This window comes from Camelina sativa, chromosome 2, assembly GCF_030686135.1.
Source record: "Camelina sativa cultivar CO46 ecotype springtype chromosome 2, ASM3068613v1".
In the NCBI taxonomy this organism is placed as follows: domain Eukaryota; kingdom Viridiplantae; phylum Streptophyta; class Magnoliopsida; order Brassicales; family Brassicaceae; genus Camelina; species Camelina sativa.
The window spans coordinates 13998273-14022317 of NC_141881.1; the positions used below are offsets into that span (position 1 = coordinate 13998273).

Below are 24045 nucleotides of genomic sequence, written 5' to 3' on the forward strand. Positions count from 1 at the left end.
GAACGATCTTACATCAGTAAACCAATAAGGAAAGGTCGGTTTTTCTTACATTTTAAAAATAAAATTTACAAAGCTATTATGATCTCTAGTTAGGTAAGGTACGCGTAATTGGATTTTCTTACGCATAACATTACATTTGATTAACCTTAATAGTCAAATATTAATGATGTGATCAGGGAAACTTATATATATACTAGAAGTACACTCGCGCTATGCGCGAAATAACTTTATAATAATTTAACATATTTTAAATTTAATAAAACAATTAAAATTTTATATTTTGTGTTTCGATAAATTATTTTAGATTGTTATTTAAAAAAAAAATAAGTATTCTTAGTCATTCAAAATGGATGACTATTGATTAGTTAAACATTAAACTGAATTTTTTGTTAATATGAAAGGTTATTTTAAAATATATAGTCAATATCCCATAATATATAGAGCTCTTCATGTTTTGATGCACAATCAAGACGTACAAACATTTTTTACGTTGAGAAAAACAACACTGATTACATATAAAATAAAATGCGGCTGAGCATGGACATTATGTGTTAGTTTGTCCGCTTTTAACATAATCTATAAAACATCAATATCTTTTAAAACCAGATACTCCAAGAAGGACGAGACAGTAGCTTGAATTTCTCGAATAATCTCTTTATGAGCCGAAACTCATGCTCTTCTTTCATTCTCTATGTAATTAATTTCATTAATTAGATAATTAAAGGTAACATAAATAATTGTGATATTTATATATTACCAACATGCTTCACACATGCTTAAAAGTTTTATTATTATAATATGAATGTTTTAGCAATAAAATATTTGAATCTTAATGAATTATACAAATGACTTCAAATGCATTTGTGTTCTAGTAGTAGAATTTTTTGTGTTTCTTGATTAATTGCATTTGGAAAAGAAAGTTCTCTGTTAGATATTTCTATATTTTTATCACGTACTTTATATCTATCAGACATACTAAATGTAAACTGAATTTTATTTTAGAATTGAGTAAAAAAATATTATTAATATATATCGATATATTATTATATCAAATAAAAATTATTTTTTGTATTACTTTCTGTTTAAAAATATATATATATATATATATGTTGTATCATACTCAAAAAGACCAACGAAAAAGACTAAAAACATACCATCGTATTATCGAATTACTTTTTTTAGTGTTAACTGCATAACCTAAGAGAACATAAAATAATTGTTCACCAGATAATCTTTTTTTTTCTTCTATGTTTTTATTTCTAAACTAAAATCTTCCTACTTCTCCAAGACATTGTCTCTCTCTCTCTAAAATGCAAGTGGGATTAGCTTAAAGTGATCTTTGGATACACATGCTGAAATCCCATTGCTTTGCTCTGCTTGCGGGTAAGAAATATCATCAACAATCGATCATGGCTAGGAAAAATAATGGAAAATATGAGAAGAGAAAATAAGTGCATACATAGTATAACCCAAACAATAATTTTGCGAAAAGAAATTAGATGTTAATAATATTTTAAGAAAATAATTAAGACTAAATTGTGTAAGAAAATAAAAACTGAATTTGGAAGAATCACATGGCTTTGGAAACCCATATCATGAGATATATATCACTTAAAATCCAAATCTTCCTCGACCCTAAATCCTAAACCATCGCAAAACTTTTCTCATCAGAAGTCATAACCTATAAATAAAATAAAGGACCATGAAAATGGTTATCGAAAAGAAAGTTAACAAATACAGTTGTAACGTTAAGGAACAAATTTAAATTAATAGTATTCGAAACAGTTAATATTTGTTTAAACTCATTTTAATGGGTAATACATACAAACACTTGTATAAAATATAGCATGGACAATAAATACCATAAATACTGTGACTAAGATATAAAATCTATTAGGGTTTGTGAATTATGATCTAAAACTAAAATTTTTATATTAAAAATTTATCAAATGGATCAAAAGGAAAACAAATTACAATATTAATATACAAAATAGGCATTTGAAATAACATTTACCAACATTTTACAAGTAAGAATGTGTTATGTGCCTAAGACCTTCTTCATCTAATTCTTTCTAAAGAATAATCACATTTCACATGTCCACTTCTATATATGCTCCAAAGTCTTCATCAATTTGTAGATAAATTTGTAGTAGTATGAAATGGTTTTCAGTTTTTTTTTGGTCAACGATCATGGGAGTTATGGTTACATTTCAAAGAATATATATACCATAGATTTTGTCATTGCTTTTTTTTTTTTTTTTTTGTAAAACACAAATTGTATTGCAGGTAATACATTAAAGTGTATTCATATGATGAAAGATTTGTTTTTATTTTTTTTTCAAACATCATGGGAGTTACATTTTAAAGAACTAATATGCAATAAATTGCGTTAATGATTACTATTAAAGGAAAATAAATTATCATATTGTTTTATATTTTTAAATTATTTTATAATAAATTGATTTGATCTTTTTGCACAAAAACTGTGAAACAAATATTATGATTTTTTGTCAACAAATAATTATTATAATATTATTATATTTTTGTAGCTTAAAATTAGTAAAGAATTTAATAACCATCACATTATATTTTTTCCAAAATTATGATATTAATATTTAAATCTTTGATTGTTGGAAATTTATTTTTTCCAAAATTTTAATATTAACATTTAAGTCTTTCTTATTTCCAAAATTATAATATTTAATACGATGACATTTGACAGCGTATATTTTCGACACCTGTCTTCACTTCTTAATTATGAAATTCTTTTAATTATTTTATTTTCAAAATTATAATGTTATGATAACTATATAAAATATTGATAAATGATACCTATGTGAAATTATAATGTTATGGTAATTATATAAAATATTGTAAGTGATATCTATATATAATTACTTAAAGGACATTGCATATATAAATGTCAATATATTTTTTAGTACAAAAATATTATTTAAATTTAGTTAATATGAATAATGTATGTAATTTTGAAAAAAATAAATTAAAAGAATTTAATAACTAAGAAGTGAAGACAGATGTCAAAAATATACGCTGCCAAATGTCGTTGTGTTATGCAAAGTTAGGAGAAAACCTTCTCGTATTATATAAGATATATTAGTTACGCTAACAACAATTTAAAAATTTGGTATAATACATGTTCGGTTAATTGGAAACCCTTGTAGGTGCTTGACTTTGACTATGTCTTTCTATGATATATACTTGATCGGATATAAATAAACACAGTAAATTCATAAAACAAGCAATACTAGAATTTCTTGGTAACTCACTTATCGACAAATAGTAAGAAAAAAAACAGTTTTCTTTTTCTCAATTTTTTTAAATGCCAGTTAATGACAGAGTATGTTGTTACTCGATGGTACCGTGCACCAGAGCTGCTTCTTAATAGTTCTGAGTACGCTTCTGCTATTGATGTCCGGTCTGTTGGTTGTATATTTGTTGAGATTATGACAAGGGAGCCTCTATTCCCGGGGAAAGATTACGTTCATCAGCTTAAACTTATAACTGAGGTATGTTCTGTTATTGCTTGAAACTTCTAGCTATGTTTGCAATGTGTTTATGAGTTGTTTCATGTGGTTTAAATAGTTGATAGGATCACCTGATGGAGCGAGCCTAGAGTTTTTAAGAAGCGAGAAAGCGAGAAAATAAGTTAAGGAACTACCAAAGTTCCCAAGGCAGAACTTTTCTACTAGGTTTCCTAGTATGAATTCTACAGCTATTGATCTACTAGAGAAAATGCTTGTGTTTGGTCCAGATAAACATATCACGGGTACGATTTTGGAAACTGTTACATACCGAGATTGATATATGAGTGATGAGTTCTTATTTTTTTAACCATGGATTATACTCTAAATCTTGCAGTTGAGGAAGCATTGTGTCATCCTTACTTGTCAGCTCTTCACGACCTTAACGATGAGCCTGTTTGTTCCAAGCATTTCAGTTTCGATTTTGAAGACCCGGCTTCCACTGAAGAATAGATAAAAGAGCTAGTATGGCTCGAATCTGTGAAGTTCATCCTACCATTTAAAATAGAATTCAAGAAGGCATGCAAATATCATACTCTGAAATTGAGCAAAATTTACTAGTTATGTCCATTCTTTTATGAGGTTACCTTAGACACCGTTTAAACTCTGTTTCTGCTACATCTCATGTTTTTCGTTGTTTAAAGCTTTTCCATTAGTTAGAAAAGCTATCTTGCAATGCACGACATTGTTGTATAAGAATCCTTGCAACATATTTTTACTCATTTGCAGCTTAAAAATCTTGGATACAGAGTTTGATGCCAAAGTTCTTGATCCCATTAAGCTTAAGTTTGATGTAGACTTGGACTACTTTACAACTTTAACTTTAATTTTGTAATAACTAAGAAGTATACATTACAGCTGAAAATAAACATTCAAAAAGAAGATCAGAAAGATTTGGAAGACATTGCAGAAGAAGAAACTGACTCCTTGATTAAAGTGTTGACTAACACATTCTTAACTTCTTGGACGATTTCTTCAATAAAATCAACCTCTAGTCTGTCAAAAGAGTGAAAGGATAAACTCTATGAGACGCTTTGGTCAATATGGTATGTATTATGTATATGTACACACTAAATGAAACTTATGTGCAAATTAAAATAGGAAAAGTAATTACTTAGTTCGTGGATATAAAATTTTATCTTTAGTGGTAGCAACAAACTCTAAAGAGCTCTTCCATTGGTTGATTTTGTCTTCATATCTAGTCCAGTTCTCTACTAGCTGGTCATCGAGAATCATGTCCATTGGGTCCACCTCGTAGAAGATAGGAATGAGTCGCATCACGTTCTTGTCCACGCATTTTCTAATCTCCGTTAGCTCATCCAAGCAACATCGCGACCTCGTGTAAGTCTTAGTGAAGATCACAACTGCAATCCTAGACTGTTCTTTTAAACAATCTTGAAACGGAGCTTCATTCTATTTGTGGTTCAGTGCAACAACAAGGTGATGATCGTCCTCTTTGGAAACAGCGTAATGGCTCTTTCAAGAGCAAGTTCTCCTCTCTGGATACCTGGCATCTGATTAGGCAACATCACCCTCCTTGGGATTGGTCTAAAGGTGTTTGGTTCACTCACTCCACCCCTAAGTTCTCATTTGTCACCTGGCTTGCTTTTTATAACAGGCTCTCAACAGGAGACAAACTACTTCAATGGAATCCAGGAGCAAACGGTGCTTGTGTTCTCTGCCAAGGACATGTGGAAACTAGAAACCATCTATTTTTCTCTTGCTCCTATTCCTCACATGTTTGGTCGACCTTGGCTAGTGGCTTGCTTGGTGTCCGGTTTACCACGACCTGGGACTCGTTGGCTACTCTGCTCCTTGACTCGTCCACACCTCGGCCCCATTTGTTCGTTCTGCGATACGTGTTTCAGGCTACGATTCATAGTATCTGGAGGGAACGCAATGCTCAACGTCATGGCGAAGCCCCCACCTCAACCTCCAACTTGTGCCGCTTCATCGTTAAGACGGTCCGGAATCGACTACTCACGTTAACAGTCTCCCCCGGTTACGAGAGTGGTCTGCAGTACTGGTTTCATACCCATCCTGTCTAAATAGTTCATCTTTTTGATTTTTTGATTTTCTCAGTTTCTTTTCAATTACAGTTTTAAAGAATTCTGTAGAACGGTTTTTTGGTGAATATAATTTAACATTCATACAAAAAAAAAATCCTAGACTGTTCAATCTCCTTAAACTTACCAACTAAGGATTCTTTTCCACTGTGTTCTTTTTCAACCAAGACGTTGGTGTGACTCTCTTTCATGGCAGCTTTGAGAGAGCTAGCGAATTTGTAGTAGATATCTAGACCTCGGAAACTAAGGAACACTGGATATTGCGGCATAATCTAGAGATAATTTAGTTAGATGGATCAATCACTACATTCAAAATGCTTGAAAATACCAAAACTCTATAATATACACACAAAAGTCTCATTGTAGTTGTAGTGATAGGGTTTTACGTGTTGGGATACAAACCAAGTCCCACATCTGAAGTTTAGAGAGAATATCATTAATATATAAAGGGTTAGGGTTAGGGTCAATCTACTAATTGCCAATTGGTTTTTAGTTAGAAACCCAAGATAAGCCCAAATTTAACATGGTATCAGAGTCCAATGTTAAAATTCTGGTGGGCCTAGAAAAGTGGATACGGACATGCCTCTTGTTAACCCAAGTTATGGGAGCCCAAGAAGGGGTTTATTATCGGTCCAAGTGGGATCGGTTCGAGATGGAGTTATCATCTCGAGGAGGCGTGTTAATATCCCACATGTGGTCCTTGGTTTGAAGGGGAGATTGTTGGGATACAAACTAAGTCCCACATCTGAAGTTTAGAGAGAATATCATTAATATATAAAGGGTTAGGGTCAATCTACTAATTGCCAATTGGTTTTTAGTTAGAAACCCAAGATAAGCCCAAATTTAACATTACGTACCTTGTATAGCATTTCTTTCACACTCTCAACGATTTTATCAACAAGGACGTCTTGGGCTCTTTGGCCGCTTCAAAGAAAAAAAAAACAAATGAATGATATCAGTTGTATTGTCTCAAATAGTTTAACATTGCAAACCTAATAGTATGGTTTGGTCTAGTGCCAAAGTTCTACAGTCCACCAATATGGTGGTGTTGTCCTAGTGTAATTATTACTCCATCCGTTCCTCATTAATCATATTTCTAGAAGAAAAAAATTGTTTCAAAAAGATGCTATTTTTAAGTTATCAATGCACTTTTTTAATAGGTTTTGATGACTCATTGTAGATTTCAAGAAAAATAAGTAAAAATTATTGGTTTAGAGTTATAAAAAACAAACATCTATAATCAAGTTTTAATATGTGTAAGTCCTACTAGTCTAATTTATGTGGTCCATGTCATATATACTTTTAGGCCCCTTCTGTGTTAGACTGCGAAAATCGACTAGAAAACAATGAGAAAGAACTTTAAAACGGATTTGGAATCCTCAAGATTTGATATTTTTCCTTAATTCAAGCTACCATCTTACTTAAATATAGGATTTAGTGTGTTAAGTTATAAGAAGCAAACCAGCTGTTAATGGGCAAGCCGAGGCAAATGGCAAAAGATACCAAAACTCCCTTCAAGGAGTAGAACGGCTCCGGTTTATAGGTCAATCCCATGCACTTCGTGACAGATTCCAAAGCTTCCCTCCAGCTAAGGAACCTCCTCTCCGCATCCTCCAAGGCTTGTGTACTAACCTTTCTTGCCTTTTGGCGTTCTTCATCTTCCAACCACTTGAGATTCTCCTTGAAACGACTTGCTCCATAAAGTTTGACGTGGGAGGCATTTACAGCAAAGAAGATGGGAAGAGGATCAAGCTTCCTCAGATCCATTTGTTTCTTGATCTCCACCAACTCGTCCAAACACCATTGCGATACTCGATTCTCTTATTAGCTTCAACAGATTCTCACTAATTGGTTTCCCTCTCTCTGCGTTATCGTCCGTTTCCACATTGACTTCGTTCTTGATTAACCTCTCTTTGAGAATACCTAAGAAGCTGTCGCGAACGTCGCTGCCACGGAAACTGATGAACACTTTAAGCTTTGGTGGAGGTCTCCCATTTATTGCAGATTCCATCTCTCTTAATTTCTGATTTGTTTGTTGATTTATTGACAGTCCTTAGTGGAGAGACTTTTGGATGGATCTCATATTATTTCTGTTTTTTATTTAATTTGTCTACACCCTCAGGCGCCTTACTTTATACTATGTTCCAAGACTTCCAACCAATTATTGATCTTATTTATTTGTTTCTACCCGACAAGTTACAATTGTTGTAATAGTGTACTATATCTCAATCATGCACCTACAGAACAACAAACTTATATCAATCATTCAAACTAATTTTAATATTATTCTACGATAAATTTGAAAAAGTTCTTATTTTGTAGATTTAAACATCACATTTTAATCTAGATATGTTTATATGGTTTTTGATAAATTTTGCGAGAAAGAAAATGTATATCGAAGTATCGAACTACATACCTTAGTATTTTTTTTTTTTTGAACAAACATCGAAATTCATACGAAATGAAAACAAAAGTAGATAGATGTGATTTGTAGTAATTGATAGATAGACGTGATATTAGTATTAGATTCCTGGATCTTAGTATTAGATGACGCATACAAAAATTTAGCGATACCGTTAGTATATATCTTGTATGGTATCTCTTTGTATAAATCATATAAAAGTCAAGGGTAGAGTAAAAGAAACTGTCTGCGTCAAATCCCATCACTAAGCTCTTGCACTTTATGTTCATAATCAGTAATCACAAGTGCGATCATTAACTCTCGAGCCTTGACAAAAAAGTCTATCAACTTCGTCTCCTGATTCTATTCTAGTAATGTTTTCATCATCTAGAAAGACGTTGATCCCACTCCTTCGTAAAGCGGCTCTAAGAAAGCTGGAGAACTTGTTGCGGAGCTCTGGACTCATGAAACTTATGTTCACTTGATGTTGCGGCACAATCTAGAGCGTTAATTACAACCATTAGCCACGCACTAAATTTATATACTCAATTAAATAAATAAGCGAATGGAACATTTTAGCTTTTGTAAATCTTAACCTAATCAAGTGCTGAAGACCTAAGAGATTGAAGAAATAGAATCAAATAACATACATGTTTTCTTTTTATACACTTTTTTTTTTTTGAAAAAGAAAAAGAAAGTTTGATTTGAAAGGATTACGTACAAGTGATGAGGAAACGTTTTCCAGCATTGCGTTAACCTTCTCGACGATTTCATTAACGAAGGTTGCTTGGTTGCTTCCAAAGCAAACAAGAATAAAGTCATTAAGTATAATAACGATGTTGCAAATTGCAATGGAAGAAACTATTGCTAAATAACGTCATTTTTGCGTGTGTAAGACAGCTATACGACTTTAAATTTCCACATATTAGGAATCTCGCATTAAAAAATTAAAAGATGTAATCTTAATTATCGAAAAAAAACATAAATCACTACATCCATATTTAATTAGGTTTGAGTCTTTGAGAAAGAAATATGGTGATTGGGGTGATCAGTACGGTTCTCGTTCATTTTTAACTATTTAGAACATTAATCAAGCTTTCGCATTTTGAGTGTGTTAAAAATATAACTAGGAAAATGAAAACTCTTAAATTTAATTAGTAAAACCAGATTTTTGTGTGTTTATATGGTATGAAACTCTATTCAACAAAAAATGTCAAACTGATTTGCATTGCGTTTGCGTATATATATGTGCAATGAGGTCCGTGGATAAACAAGAGTCTGCATGACCATTTTTCTAAGAGGTACAAGATTTAACCCGTAATGCAGACCCCGGAAGATATTTTATATGTAATTTTATATAATTTATTTAGTGTAAGCTGTTAAATATATATATATATATATACTTTATAAATAGATTCCAATACCTAAAGGCTATATAATAAGTTTAAAACACATTGTCTACTTAAATTAATCAAACCTCTCCTTTTTATATGTCAAGCCCAAGCGGGAAGCGACCGAAATCAAAGCTCTCCTCCATCCATTGAATCTTTCCTCTGCATCCTCCTATGCCTTCTTACTAATCTGCCTAGCCTTTTTCCGTTCTTTGTGCTCCAACCGTAGTAGATTGTAGTCGAAAATACTTCGTTGTGCCTGAGGTTTGACGTGAGAAGTCTCAACCTCGAAAAAGATAGGACAACAATCAAGCATCTTAAGATCCATTTGTTTCTCGATCTCCACCAACTCGTCCAAGCACCATGTCCATTCCGGATAGTTCTCCGAGAAGATCACAACAGCGATCCTAGAGTTTCTTATAAGCTTCAAAAGATTCTCGTCGATGGGTTTTCCCCTAGGTGCGTCCTCGTCCGTTACCACGTTGATACCATTCTTTATCAATGCATCTTTGAGAAAGCTGAAGAAGTTATGGTGAACGTCGCTGCCTCGGAAACTTACGAACACTTGATGCTGCGGTGGAGCTGTGCCCTTCACGGCCAATGCCTTATCTTGGTTCATTCTATACTCTTGTGTTTTCGGTAGCAAAATAGAAACGGTCTCGGCCCTCACTCGTTATTTATCCTAAATTGTAATGTTGAATATTCAATTGTTACATATTTCTAATCAATTTTAGATAGAATGAAAGTTGCACGATCTGGCGTCAGTATTCAAACCATTAAGGTAAGGTTGATTTTTCTTACATTTTAAAATTGACTTTTACAAATCTATTATGATCTCTAGTTAGGTAAGGTACGCGTAACTTCATTTTTCTTGCGCATAACATTTTATTAACCTCAGTAGTCAAATTTAATGATATATATATGATCAGGGAAAACTAGATGTCACGCTAACTACAATTTAAAATATGTTCGGATAATTGGAAACCTGTTGTGAAACACTTAGTGGACTCTATAGACCGGCCCGTATATTATCCATGGAGTCTCGGTCCATCGGCCATACTCAGTCCGCACACCTTCGGTCCATGAGCCGAAGCCTTACTCGGCCATTACTTCTTTATGTCGGTTTAAGCTTTAGCCTTGTATTCTACTATATATATGCATGTAACCTCGGGATTAATCAATAAGAATAACAAGAGCTTTATCCCTAAACTCTATATTCATAACACGTTATCAGCACGATAGGCTCAAACCCTAAAAACCCTAAGGCAGCCGCCGATCTCTTCTTCTTCCCTAAAACCCTAAACTGCCTCTTGTTCTTCATCTCCTTCGAGATCTTCTCTTGGTCTCGAAGTTCTTTCTGTTGATACACGAGCATCCTTAGCTCGTGATCGAGATCTTCTCAAAACCTTATCGAGGTTTGTGGTTACTTGGTTCGGGGGTGAGTTCGCGCGCAAGGAGCTGTTCGCGGGAAGCAGTTCTTGTTCGCGGGAAGCAGTTCGAGTTCGCGGGAAGCAGTTCGTTCGTGGAAGCTGTTCGAGGTTTGAGGTTTGTGATATATCTGAGGTCTTTAGCTCCCAGATCATATCCGGTCAGAATCCTTGTGGTGTTAAGGTAAACAATATCGAACCCTCTCAAAACCCTATGACCGAATTGAACCTTAAAACTATCGGACCCTAAAACATCCAAGTACACAATCTAACAAAGTTTAAATTCCCTAAATCCTAAGACTTAAAATCGGATTGTTAGGTTGTTAGATTGATTGATAATTGCACCAAACTTTGTCAAGCTTAAAATCGGAATTGATTGTTTAAAGTTGCTTGAATTGTTATGTTGCATAAGAACCTAGAACTATATTGTTAGGATCATAAGATAGAATTTGATCAAGCTGTTCTAGGATGATAAACTTGGATTGATTCATGCATAATATTGAAATCGAAATTGCTTAAAGGTTGAATTAATTGGCTGCATGAACTAGTTTTGTGATCTAGGATTGAATCCGATCAAAAGAAAATTTTGTTAATTTTCCATAATCATGAAAACATATATTTTCGGAATTAAAAATATTAGGATAAGTTCCTAAATTAATTTAGCAATTATCCAAAGTCTTAAAAGATTAAATCCTAGACTAAATAGAAAACTTAAGAAAAAGGAAATCCTATCTAAAATTGTTGCATGCCTAAACTATTTGCTTTTGTTGCATGCATGAATTTAAACCATAAACCAAATTTGGCAAGGCATGGTTCGATCTTAAATATCGCATGGCCTAAGGCATGGTTCGGTCTCAAATACCGCATGTCCTATTGATTGAAGGCATGGTTCGATCTTAAATATCGCATGGCCTAAGGCATGGTTCGGTCTCAAATACCGCATGTCCTATTGATTGAATGCATGGTTCGATCTCAAATATCGCATGCTAATATTCGGATGTCTATTTCTGTTGTGCGCAGATGGCAAGCCTTAAGAGCCTAGACTATGCTAGCCTAAGTGCTTTTGGTGAAAACTACTTGACTTGGGCATTGGACACCAAGATCAGCCTGAGAGCAAAAGGTCTATACGAATGCATTGAGAGTGACAATAAGTGTTCCGAAGAGGACAAGTGTAAGGCGTGTTTTTATATACGTCATCATATGGATATAAGCCTAAAAGAGCAGTACCTTACTATTGAAGATCCTCTTGAACTTTGGACAGAGTTGAAAGACAGATATGGGTACAAACAGATTGTACTCCTACCAAAGGCTCAAGAGGATTGGAGAACCCTAAGGATCCAGGATTTCAAATCCTTGGACGAGTACCACTTAGAGCTATTCACGATAGCATCAAAGTTGAAGTTATGTGGTCTCAAGGTTACTGATGAGGACTTGATAGAGAAGACACTCTCAACCTTTCACACTAATGACAAACTGCTCCAGCAGCGAATTCGTGAAAGGAATTTTCAGACATTTGCAAGTCTCTTCTCTTGCTTGTACGAGCAAGAAATCTTGAAGAAAAACCCAGAAGCCAACTTGGTGCATCTCGATGATGAAGGAGACTTCGATCATGAGAATGATGACTCCCTAGAGACTTCCGATCTCCTTAAAGAGGATGAATGAATTTTCGGTTTTATTTTGGTTTAAAACTATGCTTTCATGCTTTGATGTATTGGATAATTGATTTGGTTTAAATTCAAGGATTTATTTTATAAATTATTTGCCTTATTAAATTAAAACACAAATGTTGTTTTATATAGAAAATGGCTGAGGATATGAGTGAACTAGTGGTGGACAGTGGATCAAGCCACACTATTTTAAGAGATAAAAGATATTTTATAAACCTCACCATGAAAAATGCCAATGTTAGTACAATTGCGGGTATAGCTAATTTGATAGAGGGCTACGGCCAGGCTCACATTTTGTTGCCTAATGGCACACACATTGAATTAATTGATGCCTTATATTCACCCAGCTCTAAGAGAAACTTATTGAGCTTTAAAGATATAAGATTAAATGGTTATCATGTGGAAACCAAGGGTGAAGGAACTAGAGAGTTCCTATATATTACAGAAATTGTAAAAGGACAAAAGAAGGTCCTAGAGACTATACCTGCACTAGCCACTGGTTTATACCATGCTAAGATTAACATGATAGAGGCTAACTTGGCTAAGCACAGAATGTTCAATGAACAGTTCACTCTATGGCATGACCGGCTAGGCCACCCGGGTTTGAACATGATGCGTAAACTGATTAAGAGTTCGAATGGGCACAACCTAAGTGAAAGGAAAGTTATCCCTAAACATCTCACGTGTGTAGCATGTGCACAAGGGAAACTTGTTATAAGGCCTTCACCAGTAAAAGTCACAAGATAGACTTTAAACTTTCTGGAAAGGATACAAGGTAATATATGTGGACCAATACACCCATTTAGTGGGACATTTAGATATTTTATGGTGATGATAGATGCATCAACCAGATGGTCGCACGTTTGCTTGTTATCCACAAGAAATCTAGCATTTGCAAAGATGTTGGCTCAGATTATAAGGCTAAGAGCACACTTTCCAGACTTTGCACTTAAGACTATACGTCTAGATAATGCTGGTGAATTCACATCCCAAGCGTTTAATGATTACTGTATGTCCATGGGGGTGAGTGTGGATCATCATATGGCACATGTCCATACACAAAAAGGACTAGCTGAGTCCTTCATTAAACGAATACAAATGATAGCTCGACCATTGTTAATGAGATCGAAGCTCCCTGTGTCGGCTTGGGGACACGCAGTATTACATGCGGTATAACTCATACGCATCAGGCCATCTAGTGAACACAAATATTCACCATCCCAACTATTAACGGGTCATGAGCCAGACATATCCCATCTCAAAACATTCGGTTGTGCCGTTTATGTATCGATTGCTCCACCACAGAGAACTAAGATGGAACCTCAGAGGAGGATGGGAATCTATATTGGATATAAGTCTCCCACCATTATAAAGTATCTTGAGCCATTAACAGGAGATTTATTCAAGGCCAGATACGCGGACTGTCAATTCATTGAGTCCGAATTCCCTATGTTAGGTGGTGAGACTAGCAAGCTGGTCAAGGAATTAACATGGAATCAAACATCCTTAAATTGGCAAGATCCTCGAACTCTAGCATGTGATGCAGAGGTTCAAAAGATTATACATTTACAGCAGCTAGCTAATCAATTGCCAGATTCCTTTGCTGACCCAAAGAGAGTAACAAAATCGTACATACCAGCTTGCAATGCACCAGTACGAATTGATGTTCAGAAGGAACACAGTATTCAAGTTGCTACAGAGTCTAAAACCCGTTTGAAACGAGGTAGACCATTAGGTTCCAAAGATAAAAATCCTCGAAAGTCTAAGGGTGCAAAACAGACCGAGGTTCAGGGAATTACTGAAAGTACAGACATGGCCGCGGCAAATGATAAGGAGCCGGATGGGGTTCAGGACGCTGAACCTCTAGGTCCTGAGAATATTGATAATAATGAGATTTCAATAAATTATATCATGTCTGGAATTAAATGGAAAAGAAAAGATGTCAATATTGATGATATATTCGCATACAAGGTAGCACTTGAGATAATTGAGGATCTAGAACCCACATCTACAACGGCGGACCCACTCAGGAGGATGGTAGGTCACCTGACCTGGGTAAGTAATAAAATAGTTGGTTTTTACACATATTATTGTAAAATTTCAGTAGCACAGATGGTAATTTTTGTACTGCTGACCTCCCCAAACCTGAGTTCGAACCCCTAATATGTCATATTAATATTTTTTTTCTTTTAATTGACCTCCCTAAATTTTAATCCTGGGTCCGCCACTGCACATCTATATTAGAGTGTACTCAAAGCAAAGAATGGCCTAAATGGCAATAAGCTATTGATGTGGAGTTAAACTCTTTGAAGAAGAGAAGTGTGTTTGGTCCGATCTTAAGGATAACACCTGAAATTAAACCAGTTGGACATAAGTGGGTCTTTGTAAGAAAGAGAAATGAGAAGAATGAAATCGTGAGATATAAAGCACGGCTTGTAGCACAAGGATACTCTCAAAGACCAGGAATAGACTATGAGGAGACATACTCCCCTGTGATGGATGCAACGACTTTTAGATATCTAATAAGTCTGGCTGTAAGAGAAAAACTGGATTTGCGGTTAATGGATGTTGTAATTGCTTAATTATATGGTCCAATGGATAATGAAATCTATATGAGATTACCAGAGGGAATAGAACTCAAAGATAAGAGTGGTTCTCGAGAACAATACTACATAAGGCTAGACAAATCGCTTTATGGACTGAAACAGAGTGGTATAATAGACTTAGCGATTTTTTGGCAAAGAAAGGCTATAGGAATGACCCCATCAGTCCATGTATATTTATAAAGAAGTTTGCAAACAAAAGATTTGTGATAATAGCAGTCTATGTGGATGATTTGAACATCCTTGGAATCTCTGGAGAAATCGCCCAAACTGTAGAATACCTCAAGAAAGAATTTGAGATAAAAGACCTAGGCAAGACAAAATTCTGTTTGGAATTGCAGCTTGAGTATAGAAACAATGGTATCCTTGTGCATCAAAAGGCATATACAGAAAAGGTACTCAAGAGGTTTAATATGGAGCAAGCTCACCCATTGAATAGCCCCATGGTTGTGAGAAGCACAAATGTTGATAAAGATCCATTTGCGAAGGCCAATGAAGAAGTTCTCGGACCTGAAATGCCTTACCTAGTGCTATAGGAGCGTTAATGTTCTTGGCTAGCCACACTAAACCAGACATATGCTTTGTCGTGAACCTCCTAGCAAGATATAGTTCTTGTCCGACCATAAGGCACTGGAATGGTATTAAACACGTTCTGTGATACCTACAGGGTACGACAGACTTTGGTCTATATTACACTAACTATAACAAAGATGGTTTAGTTGGTTTTGCTGATGCAGGTTATCTATCCGATCCACACAATGGTAAGTCACAGACAGGCTATGTGTTCAAACACGGTGGTACAGCAATCTCTTGGCGTTCTATGAAGCAAACCCTTGTAGCCACATCATCAAATCACGCAGAGATACTAGCAATACATGAGGCCAGCCGTGAGTGTGTTTGGTTGCGGTCCATGACTCAGCATATTCGGACAGACAGTGGATTGGAAGACAGCAAAGAAGCAACCGTAATTTATGAAGATAACACAGCCTGCATCGCACAGAAGGAAGGTTACATCAAGGGAGATCGGACGAAGCACATATTACCAAAATTCTTCTTTACACATGAACTACAAAAGGCCGGAGAAGTTCAAGTGGTGCAAGTTCAGTCATGCGACAACTCAGCCGATCTCTTCACCAAATCGCTACCGACAACAACTTTCAAGAAGCTCGCGCACCAGATTGGGATGCGGAGACTTAGGAACTTAGAGTGATGTTTGGAACAGGGGGAGCAATGTGTGCTGTACTCTTTTTCCTTCACCAAGGTTTTGTCCCAATGGGTTTTCCTGGTAAGGTTTTAATGAGGCAGCACCCCCAAGCACATTGCATCGATCTCATTCCAACATAGGCACGGTCATCTCGTCCAAGGGAGAGTGTTGTGAAACACTTAGTGGACTCTATAGATCGGCCCGTATATTATCCATGGAGTCTCGGTCCATCGGCCATACTCAGTCCGCACACCTTCGGCCCATGAGCTGAAGCCTTACTCGGCCATTACTTCCTTATGTCGGTTTAAACTTTAGCCTTGTATTCTACTATAGATATGCATGTAACCTCGGGATTAACCAATAAGAATAACAAGAGCTTTATCCCTAAACTCTATATTCATAACAAAACCCTTTATATAGGTGCTTGACTTTGACTATGTCTTTCAGTTGATATACTCGACCGGACAGTAAACTTACAAAACTAACAAACAATACAAGAATTTCTTGGCAACTCACTTATCAATAGATAAGAAAAGAGCCAACACTTTTTCTCAAATATGTTGTTCGGAATATATATAAAAAAGTTTCCGGCATAGCTATCAATGAATTTCTTCGAGTTTCCGACCATGCATATTAATAAATTTGTGACATTTTTTAGACGAATATTTCCTATGATATACTAGTTAAAATTCTCGAAGTTAACCTATTTAGAAATATAGAAGATTATTAGTCTTTAATATCGAAACATTAAAAAAAACGGCTAATTTATCAAATACCCGTATGAGAATTTTAAATCGCAAATCAACGCACATTAGTCTTACTTTCATCCTCCGAACGACTATGTCAACCGAAATTGTATGTACTTTTTTAACACAGCAGGAACTTTTCAGCTAAATACTGATTTATAATAAAAGTCTAACAACAAAATTATTTGTTCCTTTCGCTTTCACAAACGTATATGCCTTTTTCTTTTCAATAAGAATGTTATAGACTTCAAGCATGTAATTTTCCTCAAATCGAAAATTCAACTGTGCTTACATAAATTTTGTTGGTTACTTGGTGGATAGTATTAAAAGAATGTATGTTAGTGTCAAACTTCGACCTTCGATATTTTTTACATGAGCAATATCTCGAACATTGAGTCAAACTTAAACACATCATTTGTCATTGCATAGTCGTTGCCTATAATCGGTCGGGAAAAGCATTGAAAAGATAACACCCGACCGCACAAACGGTCCAATACCATCAAACATCATTAGAAAACAAATTTTATAATTTTATAAATTTGTCATGTAACCAATGTTGCAAGTTGGCATGTGTCCTAACTACTTAACCTGTCAGCGACTCAAGAAACCAAGCAGCTTCCCACTAGCAACACCATAATCCGTGCCTTTCTATACCGCTCCTCTATATAAGCACAAACATTGAAAGATATTTAGATTTAAGGAAAATCTCCAAGTTTCTAAAGGTTACGTGCTGAGAAAGAAACTGGTTCTCTTAATTTTTACTTACACGATGAATGGAGAACTAGTGAAGGGAGGTTCTGGTGTTTCCGTGAAGAGAAGGAGGCAAGGAGATCATTCTGGGGAACTTAGGATGATTCCAAAACGCGGGCAGATCAAATCGCGGATTGCTGCAACCGCTTTTCACTCTATTATTTCGGTTTTGTCTAGGTCTAGATGATGATGATGGATTGATGGATCATCACTAATTCATCATCTTATATGTTATGTTTAAAGATTTAAAGATCCGTATGTGTGTTATCTTTTTCTTTGCTTTACACATAACCATATAATCCCATATGTTGATGAGTGTTGGATCGTGATTATCTTTAAATAATTAATTTAGTTGTGTCATTTTGAATGGTTCATCCAGGTGCCCAGTTTCTATACCGTCTTAGAATAAATAGATTCGATAGAGAGCAAATAATACAAAGACGTTGAAAAAACATTACAAGATTCGTCGGAAGCACATGTAAATATAAATTATATAATGCTATATGTGTATCGACAGACACAAATGAAGAAATTAGTGTATTTTATATGATAAAGAAAAAACACGTTGCTTACTAGACTCCACACAAACCGGCAATGTCTACGACAATAGAAATTATTATATTGTATAATAAATTGCCTTATATACAGTATATATATATATATAGCAAATCTATATTTAGCAAATCTTTAAAAGGAATATTTTGTAAAATACAGTATAAGATTCAAATATATGTTATATTGTTATTATATTATTTGAATTAGATTCAAAAATAAATTGATTTAATTCTTTTATATAGCATCACTTAAAAAATACACTATAGACTAAAAATTTCCCTATGGAAAGTGAACGAGGCAGTTCGTCCTAGTAAGTTTCTCTTCCAGACACAAATATCGAGACATCGCTAAGTTCAAAACTCTCCGACGCCGGTGGGGCTCCGGCTTGCCAGCGTCGGGAAACCTCATCTTCTTCTTCCATTTGTAGCCTCCTTAATCTTTTTAGATCGATGTTTCATTCTTTTTTCCTCTCTTTTTTCTCTCTTTTGCATCTTCTCCATACCTTCTCGATTTCCCCAGATATAGATGAAGGTTTGTGCATCTTTACTTACAGAAGGAGGTGGAGTGCGGCGTGCTCCCATCTCCGGTACCTTGATTTAGCGTCTCTGTCGGCGGTTCAAAAGTCGCTCTGTGTATCTTCTTCTCGATCCGGAATGTATGTCGACTCTGTAGAACCCCCTCTTTCATCGTCACTTGAGCTCTGCGAGGCAGAGATGGCGGCGATGGAGCGACAGCTTCTACAGAAATACGATTGTTCTCCGATGAAGGACTCCCGCCTCAAACCTGTGCCACCCCCTGAGCTTGGCAGAACCAGTTATGCTTCCACCGGAGATACGAAACTTCTCGTCACTCTCTCCGTTAAGCCGCCGTACGAATCAACCTTTGGGCCATCTACAAAAACCCTTGGTTCGCTGTGGTTGAGCTCTATTCCTGTTCTCGGCTTGCCAGCATCTCAATGTTCCCTGCCCAAACTTCAAAGACCCAGGTCCTTTCTATCTTTACTTATGTTCTCCTGTAGACATTGCCTAGTTCTATTGGTTGAGCTCGTTGTCCGAAGACTGCAACTGAGAGTCCAATTGGTTAGTTTGTCTTGGATTTACTTTGTGATACTAGGATTTTTGTGTGTCTTATCCTAGCAGGTCTCAAATAACCTTATGTAGTTGTAGTACTTAAGGTGTCAATCCAAATGGGAAATTTTACTAGCAATCAAGATGCAATCAAGAAATCACAAGTCAAGCCAATTCAAAGAGAGCGTTTGTCTAACAGTCCTAGAATGATGATAATACAAAACGGAAATGAGTCATAGAACTAGAAACGAGAATGCATGACAAGAAGCGAAAATGAATGAAAACATAAACGAGTCTAAGCATGAACTAAAAAGCAAGAAACGAAACAGTCTCAGGAATGTAATAAAATCAGAAAGAAAGAGGTCCTAAGGATGGGAGTAACTGATGTCGGTGGAGTATCCTAGTCTATAGAGTATTTAACATGCCACAAACAAACCATCCCTAAACAATGAACATCACTTCTTAGCTAATCCAATCTCTTGATAGAAGCTACTCAAACTCGACCACTTCAAAACCTAGCTCTCGCTAGAGAAACATGATCCAGCATGGCATGAAAAACAAGTTCATTCACGTCAACAAACATCCTAGACAACTAATCTCTGAGGCTAGGAACGTAAGTCTCTGGCACTAGTTGGTCAGACTTTTCATCGAACATCTTTTGGATGCGGAAATGTCGAAAACCCAGTTCCAATTGATCAGAGAGAAACTAGTATTTCTAACTCTAGTCCAGAAGGGAATCATACAATCAAAGCTTAAATACTCTACATCCTAAGATCCTCCACCTAATCTATCCCTCAAAAACTACCACACTACTCAGATCCAAAAATCATCATCAAGGATACAAACTCATAAAACATTGAATCAAGCATTCTAAGATAGATAAAAATGAGATGATCAAGTTTGTAGAAGAAATTGAATCAAAATACTGAATAAATTCAAAGGTATCGGGATACAAAGTGTCAAGCGTTTTAGGTGGCTAGGGTAAACCTTAAGGGAAAGAACAAAAACGAGATAAAAGCTAAGATGTCAGAGTGAAAACTTAACAAAACGTATTTATAGTAAAACATGGAAATTTCTAAAACACAAAACGACAATATAGAACATCGGTTTGGGAATCCTTCTCGGACGCGTTTTCAGGACAAAACCAGGACGTCGGTTTAAGAGCATCGATAGAGTCGCGACGTGAGAGTGTCGATCGAGTCTTGATGTGAGAGTGTCGATCGAGTCGCGACGTGAGAGTGTCGATCGAGTCGCGATGTGAGAGTGTCGTTCGAGTCGCAGCTTGAGAATGTCGATCGAGTCGCGGCTTGAGGACGTCGTCTGAGAGCTGCTGATCGAGTCGCGTCTTGAGGGTGCTCATGAGCCATCCTGGGATGTCTTGGTCAGAGAGAAACTAGTATTTCTAACTCTAGTCCAGAAGGGAATCATACAATCAAAGCTTAAACACTCTACATCCTAAGATCCTCCACCTAATCTATCCCATCCTCAAGAACTACCACACTACTCAGATCCGAAAATCATCATCAATGATACAAACTCATAAAACATTGAATCAAGCATTGTAAGATAGATAAAAATGAGATGATCAAGTTTGTAGAAGAAATCAAATCAAAATACTGAATAAATTCAAAGGTATCGGGATACAAAGTGTCAAGCGTTTTAGGTGGCTAGGGTAAACCTTAAGGGAAAGAACAAAAACGAGATAAAAGCTAAGATGTCCGAGTGAAAACTTAACAAAACGTATTTATAGTAAAACATGGAAATCTCTAAAACATAAAACGACAATATAGAACATCGGGGTTTGGGAATCCTTCTCGGACGCGTCTTCATGACAAAACCAGGACGTCGGTTTAAGAGCATCGATAGAGTCGCATCGTGAGAGTGTCGATCGAGTCGTGACATGAGAGTTTCGATCGAGTCGTGATGTGAGAGTGTCGATCGAGTCGTGATGTGAGAGTGTCGATCGAGTCGCGACGTGAGAGTGTCGATCCAGTCGCGACGTGAGAGTGTCGATCGAGTCGCGACGTGAGAGTGTCGATCGAGTCGCGGCTTGAGAATGTCGATCGAGTCGCGTCTTGAGGGTGCTCAGGAGCCATCCTGGGACGTCTTGGTCGAGTCGCTGCTAACATCCGATCGAGTGGGAGCTCTCCTTTGCGTGCGGGTCGAGTCGGACTTCTAAACGTACGTGCATCTACAAAAACGGAGATAAATCATGAACCACGACTCCGATTGACTTGAAATAAACTGCATTGGAAAGAGGACTCAATTCCCTACAACTTTGATGAAGACGTAGAAAGCTTAATCCAAAAGTAAAATCTTCACTCGACTCGATCAAAGACCTGGAAGCTTGCGTCGCTGGGTAGTGTAGATCGAGTCGTTTAATTGCTTTCTTGATCCTTGTTTGCATTTGATAGTTTGGACAACTCCTAAAACACATGAAACAACTCCAATATGCAAGATGCGTGCAAGACCAATGCAAAGACTACCTAGATATGCATGTTATGCAAAAGAGACCTAAAACAATGTAAAAGAATGAATTAAGAGAACAAAATGAATGACAAAAGCATGATGAAAGAGTGTAAAATATATACATATCACTTTGTCTATGATAAAAACCTGGAATCTGCTCACTTTTTGCCAGTTTTTGTTGGGTCTAAGTACTGGAATTATCAAGGCTTTTTCAACCCTATTCCATCCAGCGTTTCCAGCTCTCAGTCAAAACCCTCAATCCGCACCATGTTTGTGCTACCATCAACCCAAAAAACCATGCTTGCTCTGCTTTTATCATTGACAAACTGGCTACATGCTTTGTGTGGATTTCTTAATCTCTTTGGCAAATGGCGCCTTATGAGAGAGAACCCACCTGTACTGTTACGGTTTGTCATACATATTTGGTTTTCTCTAGTTTCTACTACCCTTGAATGGTCTGAATGTGACGATGTGCAACTCTTTGGTCTATTGCCCTGGACTCTACTGTACTCATCCGACGAAGCTACACAACCATCTTTCAGCATCATATCTACCAACCAAAACCTACTTGGATTACCAGTAGCCCATCAGACCAATCCTGCTCTACATCCCTCGCCAGCAAACTGGCTACATGGACTTCTTAATCTCTTTGGCAAGTACCATATAAGAGAGAACCCTCCTACTATAGCCCATCGAATCTATTCCAATGCATTGCTAATGCCAATGCTTCTCGCTCCGGTGAGACTCTTGGTTATGATTCTCCTTTTAACGTCAAAGTGTCTTATGACCATGACTAACCTTTCTTCCGACGAGTCCCTCGTGGAAGTTCTATCAAGCAACCATGACCTCACATGTTCCAAGCGGCTTCTAAGCACTTGTATCAATGCTCTCATGGACCATTGTTTGATGCTTTATTACTCTCTGTTTTTGGCTTTGGGGAAAGCCTCTCTTTGTAATTTCTTTGTAACCCTTTTAAACCTTGAGGTTTTGACCTCCTATCTTTGTATTGTTGGTTCTTGAAGTAAATGAATCATCTGTTTCACAAAAAAAAAAAAGAAAAAAAAAAGACTAAAAATCTCCCTATATTAATACTAAAATTAATCTATCCAATTAATAAATTTATATAAGTTATAAATGTTTAAATCTCAATATTATATTATTAATTTATAGAAGTTTACTGTGTATATATTGTTAGGAGTAACTTGCCCAATCTTCATCTCCGCTCCCTCTCTTGTTTGTAAACAATTTACCCACAAATTGGCTCGTTTGAGCTGATTTCTTTTGTTGACAAAAAAAAATAATACTAATAATAACTTGCCCAACCTATTGTCTCTTTTCTTTCCCTTTCATGGGATTTATAAGGCTTGAACAATTGGTTAGTGCGTAGCCTCTTTGAATTTCATAATTGGGTCTCTTTATTTTGCATTTTACTCATCATGATGAATGATCTAGATAAAGCATGAAATCAATAAAGAAATCAATAAAGAAATCAATTTGCCTTTATTGTAAGCTTCTCGGTCGCAACATCACTCAGTGAGAATCAACTATATAATGATAATACTTGAAGCTAAGCAAACCATGACTCTTTCAAACCGCCAAGTGCAAGACTAAGTTTGTACGTAAAATATAAATTATTACCAACTCAATGCTAAGAGGAAGCCTATCGATCGAGATAGCAAATTTGTATCCCTCTATAAAGAATGCGACTCCCTTTGCGCATGTTAGATTCAACGAAAAACATCAAAAGGATATTGAAGAAGAAAAGTTTGAGGGCAAATGTTGGGCCGACGGCCAATTTTCCCACGAGAATTATAGTATCAAAGGAGATAGATCCAATTCTTTATCCTCGGTTTATATGTCACCAAAAAAAATAGTTCGAAACCAATATCCCCAAATCGAAAGTTCGAAATTTATATCTCACCAAGTTTATTCTTCTACATCAATTAATCCATAAGCATGGATTATACTGGTTTACTATTTACTTAACCGATTAAACAAAAAAACTAAACATAGATAATACCAAAGCAAACCTGATTTCGACCCGATAAACTTTGATTTGAGTATCCATTATATCCAAAATCCCTAAAACAAAAAAATCTCCAAATTGCAAAGAACCCTAGAGAGCAAAATCCAAAGTCAAAGTTTAAAGTCCTTAGG

At 36.1% G+C, this 24045-nt stretch overlaps 1 protein-coding gene and 2 pseudogenes across 3 annotated transcripts; 1 reads left to right on the top strand and 2 right to left on the bottom strand.

Annotated features, from left to right (window-relative positions):
- The first annotated feature begins 3350 nt into the window (after window positions 1-3350).
- Window positions 3351-4103, top strand: LOC147948575 (mitogen-activated protein kinase 5 pseudogene; annotated as a pseudogene).
- A 132-nt stretch (window positions 4104-4235) lies between these two features.
- LOC104718904 (uncharacterized) lies at window positions 4236-7720 on the bottom strand. Of its 3 annotated transcripts, XR_015579160.1 has the most exons (4): window positions 7071-7691; window positions 6466-6532; window positions 4657-6353; window positions 4236-4538 (listed from the first exon to the last, which is right to left on the bottom strand). XR_015579160.1 is itself a non-coding variant. In XM_010436738.3 (3 exons), exons 1-3 carry the CDS (start codon window positions 7373-7375, stop codon window positions 4527-4529), a joined length of 384 nt encoding a protein of 127 aa, XP_010435040.1. In that variant the 5' UTR covers window positions 7376-7711; the 3' UTR covers window positions 4236-4526. The 3 variants fall into 3 exon arrangements, 1 of the variants encoding a protein (XP_010435040.1); XR_015579176.1 differs by having other exon boundaries at window positions 4657-6532; window positions 7071-7720; XM_010436738.3 differs by lacking the exon at window positions 4657-6353 and having other exon boundaries at window positions 7071-7711.
- A 581-nt stretch (window positions 7721-8301) lies between these two features.
- LOC147948576 (TIR domain-containing protein-like) lies at window positions 8302-18036 on the bottom strand (annotated as a pseudogene).
- Between the last annotated feature and the right edge of the window lie 6009 nt (window positions 18037-24045).